The sequence below is a fragment of the Mercenaria mercenaria genome, chromosome 3 (assembly GCF_021730395.1).
Source record: "Mercenaria mercenaria strain notata chromosome 3, MADL_Memer_1, whole genome shotgun sequence".
Taxonomy (NCBI): domain Eukaryota; kingdom Metazoa; phylum Mollusca; class Bivalvia; order Venerida; family Veneridae; genus Mercenaria; species Mercenaria mercenaria.
In genome coordinates, this window is record NC_069363.1 from 56240173 (window position 1) to 56252483 (window position 12311).

General features: G+C 35.4%; 1 protein-coding gene across 2 annotated transcripts in view; it reads left to right on the forward strand.

The window, feature by feature from the left end:
- The first annotated feature begins 801 nt into the window (after window positions 1–801).
- LOC123525741 (uncharacterized) overlaps window positions 802–12311 on the forward strand; it is a 141478-nt gene continuing 129968 nt past the window's right edge. For both annotated transcript variants that reach the window (XM_053538634.1, XM_053538635.1), the window contains exon 1: window positions 802–1589. In XM_053538634.1, coding sequence (XP_053394609.1) covers window positions 1479–1589 — 111 coding nt within the window. In that variant the 5' untranslated portion in view covers window positions 802–1478. The remainder of the gene's footprint in view (window positions 1590–12311) is intronic.

A 12311-nucleotide genomic window follows, 5' to 3' on the forward strand; every position in this document is an offset into this window, starting at 1 on the left:
TTTAGACGCTTTTTTTCTTTGCATGAAAAAATGTAGATGGTAGAAACGACTTACCGTGACTTTTACGTATACATTGTATTTGTATACTGAGCGTGTTCTGGTTATTCCACACATATCTTGGCAACATACATACATCTACGCATCCCACCCCTCATTGCCCACCCCTCTAAAAAGTTATGCGGTTAATTCTACATTGACTTTAGACACAGGAAGTCAAGGGATGTCCATAGATGCACCATCATCGTTTTTCTCACTTCAATTTTTCAACAGCCAGGTATAGCTTTGTTCTACTGGAACTGTTAAGACAAATGGCATTACTTGTTGTTTCGTTGACATCTTTGATGTTACCCTAAAAGGTATCTTATTTTAACGTATACTATTCGTATTATATACAGTTACGTTCATGTGTACGAAAACATCTTTACATCAATATCTGCGCTGTCTTAAATGTAGGCATGAACTTATTGAATTTATGCTTTCGTTCAGCTGTTTTCGTTTTCAGTGACATAATTAATTCGTCTGTGAGGGAACGTTATGTCTAAATAATGTCGTCTGGGACGGATCATTTGGAACAATTCGGTAATCTCTCTTCAATGAATACAGCGGACCATTACGGGAATATCCGATAGAACACAAGCAGATGCTGCGTTGTCAAGGTAACAAACCCGTGGTTCATTGTCATAATTAATTTAATGAAAATTTCATGACACTTTGATCACGTGACCTCTAATACAGGAAGATACCCTATTGGTAATGCGAGATACTGTGTATATCTAGCGCTGTCAAGCGGAATCGCACAGACCTGCGATTCAGGCAGTGACGTAGAAATATGGCGGAAAAATTCAATACATTTTCATATATTACCGATATTGATTTCTGAGCAATCTGAAGGCATGTTATACCAATACTTCCATACTGTGTCATCCATTTGCAAGATTACTTGAATCAGATCATTTCGAATAATGCCGTGCTAGTGTTGTGTTTTGGTATAATTTGATTAGTGTGCTGTTTTGTGTATATGGCATTGGGCTTTTGTAAATCCGGCTCATATATATTTCTCTTAATGATATTGCTCAAATTTAGAAATTAGGAGGAAATTATATGTTATTAGTTACACTGCATGCTCTATCGGATACTATTTCACTAGAATCGGAAAATTAATACCGGTAATATACATCAAATCTTGATTGGCTACTATTATCTCCTCAATCGATTTCTATAATGACGACGATGATTTGTGCCCCGGAATTAATTCGTGCGATCTTTATTCAATCAAGACAGTTTTTCTCGAAAAGGCGGTCCCGTGATTTGGGCATTGTAGCCTAAAGACATGGGAAAAACTTTTTGGATTCTTACCTGGATTAAACAACCGTGATGAAAAATGAAAAAGGATTAGAATTTGTACTGTTTGAAAATTATGCGAGGAAATTTTATCAACGATCGTCGTGGCTTGTGAAGAAGGAGGTGCTAGCGGGATCATGGGCAAGAAAATACAATGTATAGGCCGCTATGTGATGGACGGGCAGACTCTCGGCAAGGGCAATTTTGCCAGAGTCGAACTGGCCACCCATAGTCTAACGGGCTGCAAGGTGGGTCCACTTGATGTTGTGTGGTTGTTTGGACAGTTTTGTTTCACCCAGCACTTAAAACCACTTTAATCACACCGTGGACAACGATTGTTATAACTCTTTATAATATTTTTTTTCACTTTTCAAGAAAGATAAAATGTTAACACGAAATTACCTGTTGCATATATAATGGTTGTTATCCTATATGGGATAGATAATTACTTTAAATCGATTAAATTTTGTTCATATTGATTGTGAACCGTAGAATTAACGTGTTATTTTATTCATGATTTGTAAATCATACTTTCATAATTATTATCGCCAGAAACCAACGTCACAGCCTTTTTTTACTTCAGAACCATGTGAATAATTGATCATAAACGACCCGAATACTTGTATTTTAAGTATTGCTTTGACATTCTATTAAAGATTTATCTAAACGGCATCGCGTTTGTATTTTCAGATCCTTTTTTATTGTTCTTACTAAATGTTAATACTCATTTATGAAATAAAGAAAAAGAACACATTTTTGCACGATCAGTTAAAGTGTCAACTTTTTAAGCAAGATGGTCTTTGATTATGTTGTCACTACCTGATATAGCAAGTTGGTTTACTCCTGTCATATCTAGACTCTGAGCTCAGATCTTTATTTTAAAACATGAACCCCATTTTAAACAAACGAAATATTACCATTTCACAACAAGTTTATGGTTAGTAAAGCAGTATATTTTTCAACAATCGAATTCACATTCTATGATGCCGGAGTCATTTAGATTTATTCCGAATATTCATTTGAAACCTGTTAACGGGTTTGTTTGAGCTGTTCCTTAAGTAAAATATCAAGTGGAGTCTGATAAATTATCATGTTTAGCGATGATCACACATGTAGGTAGTGGTATATTAACATGTACTTGCAGTAATAATAACAACAACAACAGTAATAATAACAACAACAACAGTAATAATAATAATAATAATAATAATAATGATAATGATAATATGAGCCGTGCCATGGGAAAACCAACATAGTGGGTGTGCGACCAGCATGGATCCAGACCAGCCTGCGCATCCGCGCAGTCTGGTCAGGATCCATGCCGTTCGCTAACAGTTTCTCCAGTTCCAATAGGCTTTAAAAGCGAACAGCATGGATCCTGACCAGACTGCGCGGATGCGTAGGCTGGTCTGGATCCATGCTGGTCGCACACCCACTATGTTGGTTTTCCCATGGCACAGCTCAATTATAGTAATAATTAACCTAGTTGTCTCAAAGTAGTCGAAGGCAAAAGACGCATATTCCGTTCCAAAGCTGAAAAAAATGTGCCATCTTTTCACTACCTAGATTCTTTTACTTTTTCGTGCCTTTTTGCAGTTATTTCTGCCAGTTCTTGTGAAGAAAAGATAGAACAGGGTAAAAGTTTATTTCAGACATATTATACATAAGTACATGGTCTTGTCTACCACAATCACGTGAAAAGACGCAGACGACAGCAGCTGGTGTCTGTTTGTAAAATTAAAAAAAACATATTTCTTTATTCAGATTATTAAATAATTATAAACCTGAACGGGAAAAATTACCAATTATATTTTTTGTAATTTGTATTTGTTTGAACATTTCCATTCAGCAACTTATGTAAACTGACATTTGACAAAGCTAAAAAAGAAATTCTTTTACAAACTTTTCTTCATTTTGTATGGTAATTACTTTATCTTGTTCCATTGGCTTAAAAGCTTTTGAACCACATTCTGTAATGCACAGATTTTCCTAGAATCTTCTGCAGCTGGTAATGTATTTGAAAAACAAGGAAGTTTCTATATATGTATCAAATATTCACGACAGCCAGGCGAGAAAAAATGAATCTGTTTCAATCCCCGTAACATAAATATTAGAAGCACTGAAAGATAAATACAGCTTTTTGAAGAATACATGTTCTCAGTGAAAACATGTAATTATATGAACAATTCTCTGTAATCAACTTGTAATCAACTTCTGTCGTTCCTAGTTACAACATGTATAATGACCCGACAAAATAGGAGTGGAAAGACCGCGGATGAAAAAACGGTACTCCGTGCTCCGAAATAAGTACTTGTCAAAATAGGACAGTTTTCTAATCAAATAGCAGAACTCTCTTGCTGAAGTCACGATTCGTAAGTAAAGAGAGTGGAGGACGGAGAGGGTGTGTTTCGAGAGAGAATATGTTGAGAATACTATTAAAACTTGCATTCATAGTACTTTTAAAATACTTCAAATAATGACAATTAAACGGATTTTAAATTAGGATCAAGTTGCTATATTGCCCATAATTATATCTTAAGATGTCGGAGTATTTCTGAGGACCAGACACTTTCCTTCATAAAATCCCCGAACGGTAAACATACAATATAACAACTGAGTGGCTCTGTCTGTAAACACAGCTTCAAGCCAAAGCCGGTAATATAAATAAAGTTCCAGCACCGGAAAATCTTAGAATAAAAGCGCGACACTGAGAAGGTGACTATAGGCAAAGACAGTGTAATATAAAACTTCGGCTTTCTGTTCCTATTTAAGGATCGGAGTCTTAAACTGATTTTATGTTAACATGGTCAATATTGGGAAGGTCAAGGCCAAAAGAAATACATCGTACATGATAAAGTAAAACAGATTAATGATGTCATCATGCATGTTGGTATCTGGTCCAGAATTTTTTTTAAGCATAGCTAATATCGTACACGTTCTCCCGTGCATATTTCAATGAGTTGTGTTCAAGAGTACACAAACATACGTAACAGTGTTTTATTTATTCAAAATGACATACAATAAAGTCTATTCCTTAGTAGTTTATATATTTAGACAATAATTTTAGAAGTTTAATTGCATGATGGGAATTGAGATTTTCCTTTATGTCCTTATCTATAAAAGTAATCTGTGAAAAGTTGATGCATTATAAATGTGGACGGCGGATTAGTTCCAGAATAACGATGTTTATATTTCTTTTTTAAGAGTATTCTCCCGCCAGAGTCCTGTAAATTTATAACGAATTATTATGTTATATGCACCCTCAGTCTGCGGAATACTCATTATTCAAGGACTGTAAAGATAAAATGTCCATAAATGGAACTTTCGATCCATTTTCTCCTGGTTTTCTTGTCTTGTCGTAGAATCACTTTTTAGACGAAAGTTTCAAAGACCGACAGAAGAGATTAATTCTGAAAATAAATATATCTTCGTCAGCAGTCGTAGTCAATCTGCATTATACCGTTACATTCAAGTAGATAAAATCATGACCTGTACGCACATGCCTGGTCTGAAACAGACGCTGCTAGCTCTGTTAATCAAAACCCAGTCATACCTTTGCTTGTTACATACCCGATAGTAGATAAACAACAAAAACAACGACGACGACGACGACGATGACGGTGACGACAAAAGTGTAAGCAGAATACGATAATTTTCAGTTACAACACAGAATGTAAGCTGGATACATATTTGACGTGTAGTGATTGCATCAACCATTCTAGACTTATAACATATTCTGCTGGATAAGTCTCTTTGTTGCCCTACCCAAATGAAAATTATATGTTCCTATTTGTGATCTGTCAACATATTCTAGATTTTGAGTATTTTAAGAAGATTTTTTAAGTCGATCAAAGCCAGTTACGTTCCCACTGGAATCCATGCCACCCAAATGTCACAATATAAATGAAAACAGTATGAAAGTGGTGGGGGGGGGGGGGGGGGGGGGGGGGGAAGGGGGTATTTTATATGAATTTATAAGGTGTATCAAAAGAAATGAGCAAAGAAGCTCATTTTCTCCACAAAAAGTTTTGCTTAAATTATTGACATTGAAACTGTTACTTATATAGTACAAATTATAACAAAAGACTATGTTTTGATTTTTGTGTTTAGACAGGGTAAATGTATTCAGACTAAATACTTCACTACACGTTCTATGTATTATTTGTTATTTGCGTAAGAGAAGTATGCACTCAAGTGTGTCTTGAGATGATCCAGACTTGATATGTCTGTAAAGAAAGCAACACCAGTCTGTCCTACTGTCTCAATCTATCTGCACTGACTACATTGACGTCACCAGAACACAGAGAGGCGCAGCATCCCGTCTAAATCATAGCTTCAAATGTATTTTTAGAACAATAGTTATTAGCAAGATTGAGTATTCAGTATTATATCAAACGATAAAAAGATCCTGAAGACATGCTGTGTATTTTTTGGGAAGCTTTTTCTGGAACAAAAACGTGACCCCAGACATGCAATAAAAGAGGCATTAAACCGATGTCACGGGTTATGTTCCGATGTCACGGCTTATATACCCGGCAAAAAGTGCCTGACTAAGAGTTATTTGGCAACGTATTGTACTGATTAGAGAATATATTTCCTTAAATAAAGTCATAACATGTCGTTGTACCAGTGCAAAATGAAAATTTTCATAACGAAACATTTTGCGAAAGGTTTAAACGGTATATAATGTACCAGTAAAAGTTAAAGAGGGCTCCGCCACACAGTTCCGGTACGTATATCTGAGAAAAATTCTTACCTTTGGCAATTATTATTATATTACCGTCAGTCCAGCCCACGTGTTTTCATACCAGCAAACGCGTTTTTAGGCTGGCGATATTCGCCAGACTATTATAACCATATATCGAGTTTCTGTAAAGTTCAACAGGTGCTGAGACTGACAACACAAAATATAATTTCATGCGCAATTCAAATAGTCCGCCACGTTAATCAGTTTTGCCATAGAGTTGTATAAAGATTGTTAAACTTACCTGTTTCAATAGATCTACTTGCGCAAACATGTTATAATAATGTTTTATTTTTCTAACGGTAAATACTTAAAAGATAACATTAGAAAATATTGCATAATGGTGGTAAATTAATTCGCCTCCATGAATGAAATGTCCGTATGAATGGAACTAACTCGACGTTGACCGCTTCGTTATAGATTATGACCTATTTTAGGTTGATTGTGAAGGAAGTTCTACAACTTATATTAATCACTCTCGACACCTCATTCCTGATGGAATCCATCGCCACGAGGGTATGACAGAAGAGGCCAGTTTCCCTTTTAATGCTGAGCGCCAAGCAAGGGAGCTACTGGTACCATTTTTTACGTCTTTGGAATGACGCGGCCGGGGATCGAACCCACGACCTCCCGCACTCGATGCGGACGCTCTACCGCTAGGCTATCGAGGCAGTTGATCATTTGTTATAGGTACTAAGGGACGTAATCGCTGCGTGATTGCCACAGTAACGTGATAAGAAACAAATGACCACATTATACCTGTTTTTAGGCTATTTTTATACTAAATTCGTTTTAAACATTCTGACGAATACTGAAAGATATAATGTAAAAAGCGCTTTGTCACCAATTTGCTTTAAGGGTGGGGGTGTAGATGTAGCGAGTTTTGTTTAAACACGCGTTTTCAACTTTTTCAGGTTATATTAAGATAGTGGACCCGTATTGGTAATGTGTTACAATTGCACTAACTTGATACAGTCCTGAAGTTAACATATTTCGCACTGTGATTCATCTTTAAATGACTTTTACCGTGTCGTTGTTGTTTGTTTGTTTGTTTGTTTTTTATTTGTAAATTTTGTATAAGTTATGTCTTTTTTTCCTCCAGCTGAAACAGAGACAAATTTCAAAGTGATAGCCGTTGTGCAAAACGATCACAGAGAACTCATTTTACCAAATATTTTTCTAAATGAAACCTCAAAATATTGCATAACAATTATAAAACACAAAATAAAATTGGCGATAACAATTTTTCTGGGGAGCCTCGAGTAAAAGGATTTAATCGGAAAGAAATTAAGGTACAACTTTGAAAATTATGGCCTTGCTCTATGCATTCATAAAGAACCATAGGGCAGAAGTAAAACCAACCTACCTACATTTATTCAAAACTTTGTAAAATTAAATGCAAAATCAAGAACTTTACAAATGTAATTAAGTATTTTTCAAAGATGTCTAAACATTCACCCTTCAGGTCAAATTCATTTGAAACAGCAAGAAATGACTAAGAAATGGCTAATCAAATAAAACATTTCCGCTTTTGTACGAGAGATCAATGATAATATGTCTTAAAAACAACGGTTTATCTTACTCGAAAAAAGAAAAATAATGAACAAAGTTTGGTCCTAGTAGGGTTTGAACCTACGCCCTCCTGAAAAATTAGTTAAAGTAATCTCATGGTAGGAATTGAATACTCTTCAAAAAATACATTATTACGGGTACGTCAATTTTCCTAACCATCGTATTAAGGAAGCAACATGACTAGACAATAATCATTAACAGTCCGGTTTATAGCGGGGTTCGAGCCCAAAATTTCCCTCATACCGACAAGAAAATCGCCCCATTTGATCAATGTTCATACATTCACACATAATGTGTGTGTTGGGTGGGGGGATTGCATATCGAAATATGGATGTTGTGTTTGTTACCTTTATATTTTATCTGATATTATGTCCCTCAATGTTTATTTTCGCTTCGTAAGAAACATATATAAACGGTTATGGCACGCCAGTTGTCCAATAATAGCGTTAACCCAGGTTTACGGTAAAAAAGTAGAATTAACAATATTACAGATAAACAAGGGTTTTCGAACGTAAAACCAGGTTTTTCTAATACTTACCCATATTTTCGGGCGAAAACACGCCCGTGAACCCAGGTTTCAACTAGGTTTTTCAATTGAACTTTGAATTTCGGCCGTTATTTTAAGTTCACGAGCGTCAACCTACGTTTACGGGAGTATACCAGGGTTCTCGGGTGTAAACCATAGCTTACGAACGTGAACATATGTTAACGATCGAGAACTTAGGTTTACGACCGTGAACATGGGTTTACAACCGTAAACATAGGTTAACGCTGGTGAACATAGGATAATGACCAAAAACCATAGTTTTGTTCGAGAAACGACGTTTTTCGAACTTAAACCTACGTTCACGTTCATAAACTATGGTTCACGCTCGTAAACCCAAGTTCATGGTCGTAAACATGGGTCCACGTCCGTATACAATGGTTCTCGGCAATCAAATTATCCAACAATTATATTCTTTGTCGAAAAAATATGATTATCGAATACTAACATAAATTTTTGAGCGAACACACAGTATCACGGGCTTAAACTATAGTTTACTCTCTTGGACCCATGTTTACGTCCGATAAACTAGGTTTCTCGATTGAATTTTAACTTGGATGCACAAGTTAATCAAGATCACAACAATACCCTATGCTCGCCTTAGTTTAATATGGAAAACCCATAATATCTAGATTTTGTAAACATCTTTCCCGCACAGTTTTCATTCAGTGTTTTGTGGTAGCCAGCCTTTCTGTACTTTCAGTACTTTGATATTTTACAAGTTTGTGCATAACGGAATCTTCAGGCTAGTGTGAATAAATAATCAAATTAAGCTATTTTCTGAAATTTGCAACACTTTTAGTGGGGCCTCCTTTCTGGGAAGCCGTTTTTGAGAAAGCTTTTTAGGGAAACATTTTTAGGAAAGTTTTTTTCGGGGAAGCCTTTTTAGGGAAAACATTTTGTAGCGAAACCGTTTTTTAGGAAGCCTTAGCACTATTTTGTTTGAAAAGCTGCTATTGTTTTACTACTGTGACCTTTGGTGATGATGAATATGAGTGATAAAAGTCTTATTCGTAATTATCGTTTTATTAGTACTCTTGGTTCACAACTTTCTTTGCTCAGTAAGTATTAATTGCATGTTCTTTCTTTGACGTTTTGATTTGGTTTTTGGCACCAACACCAATTGGCGTGTTTAAAGTTTGTCGAAACCTGAGAAGCAATAGCAATGTTATTCACAAAAAATACTGCAAATGAAACTGCGACAACTTGGAAAGTGCACGCAAGAAATGTTAAATGTGCATACCGATAAATCGTAACTGCTCGTATTTGCGACAGGGAAAGCATAATTACATTTTGTAGTTGCTTGCATGTGAAGAAACATACATTAATGCTTCTTTGTCACAAGATATGACCACAAATAAAAGACTCAAAGCTGGAGTATGTATTGTAGTAAAGTTTTAAGTTAATGTGTTTAAGGTCAAAATACTCTATGTAATTTAGAACACCAACTGCTAACAGAAAACAAAGCATCTAAACTTGATAAATACATGCAATAGCACTGACGTCAGTCTAGTGGCATTTGGTCTTATTGCAAATAAAATGCTAATTGATACTGTAACGTCAGTGGACGTGCCAGGGAAAGCAATCACGGCAGTAGAGTAACCATCAACAAGAACAATGAAATGTTAAAAAAAACACACTGTTTTTCTAGAAGATGTAAGCGGAACCAAACTGATATCTCGCAAGTCAAGGAAACGATTCAGCTCCTCGCAAATCTCTCGCGTCATCGTATTACAAGAGGAAGAGCATAGATGGAAGTAGATTTTTATTCGTCCAGAGAAATAAAAGAAAAATTCTTGCTGCAAAACAAGGTTTTGAAATAAATTCCCTACCTGTTAATCAGTGATCACAACCATGGAAAATGATGTACATGTAATGTAACAGGCAACCAGGAAAGAGCAAAGAGGGATCGTCAGCTAAATTCGGACATTGTGTTTGCCGCGGCTGTGTCTCTTAGTAAAGCAAAGATTCAAATAAGCTCAAAGGAAGCGGACTCGAGAGTGGTTCCAATAAGCTTGAAGCTTTCATCATAATCGAGCTAAAACAAATTAGTATAAACCTACTTAACGTTCTTAATACCTGAGCTAAAATATATGTGCACATATAACATACAGGGAGATGAAAAAAGTAAAGAACACCGAAATGTCAGGAGAGGAGTAAAGTAAATGAAAATGAACTGAAGCAGATAGATTTGATGCTGAAATTTTGTGTTTGTCAGAAGGTATGTTATAAATACGAATTTGTACAAATGGCGGATATATACATATGGAAGAACATTTGCAACTTCTGATTACAAGACCTTGTATAATGACAAAAGCTGTATTTCCCGTCTGTAACTACAGCTACAAACACTAACGTAAACTGTTAATTATTCAAATTCAATTACTGAATGACATTCAGACTGTGACACCGAGAGTTGACACTGGTAACAACGAGAGAAGAAAATGACAAAAACTCCTTGGCATAAGTGTGGTAAAACAGCAATAGTTTGAGAAACTGAAGCAGTAAATGTTCATTAACAATCAGGGAGGAACTTCGGGAATAAAAACTACGGAAAGTAGAACAAAAACAACAGTAAGGCTTTGAGACAAGCAAAAATATTTGAATTTATGCATCTCTTTGAATAGATTCTTTTCATACGCTGCATATAAAAATGTTGAGAGGTACAAATCATTCAGATGATTATACATGCACGTTTATTCTACACATGCTCCAAAACAGATGATGACTTTCTATATGTAATTATTTTTATGGTTTCCTTATTTCATAGAGCGAAACCAGACATATCATAACCATCAGTGGATTATTGTCATTCAATTTGCATACGTACATAATAAATTAAACGGTTATCTTTGAATATTTTTATCCTCTTCTTCTCTGGCGAACGATCGAGATGAGGAGTAAAGGTAATGATCCGTAATGGTACTCGGCAATTTCCGTGTGATTCCGTATCCTCCGTATGCTATTTCGGAATCCTTCGGCCATTACAGAAAATTGTTTCTCATAACAACCGAGGAATGCCGAAATCGCCTACGGATATTACGTAAAAGCACGGAAATTGCCGATTGCCTTGACTGGTCCACTGCTTTAATTTAAAATATTAAACGATATTGATTGAATAGTTGTCTTTTACAGCAAGCACCTTAACAGAACGAATTATCAAAGTAAACCATTATTTTTTTCAGCCACATTCTCAGTCATGTAGAAACTTATTATTAAAAACAAAAACTTCATACAAGGTTTCATGCTGAATTTAAATATGTGAATATATTTTTGTGATCTTTTTAACGAATACTTGATTAGCATTGCAAATGTTTTCTTTTAAAAATTGTTTGGTTTCTTTTTTGCAATGAAATTTTAGACCAAGTGAAGATGAAAATAAATATACAAGTATCAAAATTTGTCTGTTTTGACTACTATAATATTGTGAATGGAGCAACTCTTCACAACAATCCTTACAGTTTTAATATTTACATATTTCTGAACGCATTTTACATCAGGTTTACTGAAAATGTATGAGAGTTAAGTCGAAAGAGTTGAATTAAAATTCAACACCTAGAATAAAACAAACTTACCACACATAAGCTGTTTTGATACTTAAGGCCCATTTCCAGCTATATCCAGACGCTGTATCTGTGCAGATTTATTGCAGGGAGCTTGTCCAGGACCAATTTGTAGTGGATTTAGTACGGTTATCATAAAAAAATCCAAACATGCTCAGTTTTGCTAAAATGACGGGCTTCCTTATTTTTATATTCATTGACAATGACTGTTGTAAAACACTAAGGGTAAAACTGTTGTATACATTTATTATAGTCATCTTTAATTACTTAAAGCAAAACTGATGAGGAAATCGCCATTCTACCGACTGAAAGTAGCGATTGTCGCCAATTTGCATCTAGCACACAGAAAGTAGCGATTGTCGCAAAAGTTGCGATTGTGCAGTAGCAGCATGCCTTCAACTATAAGAACTTATTTCAAAGATACATATTTTACTCATTTTGTGATGATTTACATCTCCAATTATAAGATTAAAACACTTATTAGAATATAAATTCTTTGAACTGCAAAGGAAAATGGTTCACGGAAATACCATTACTATGCACGTAA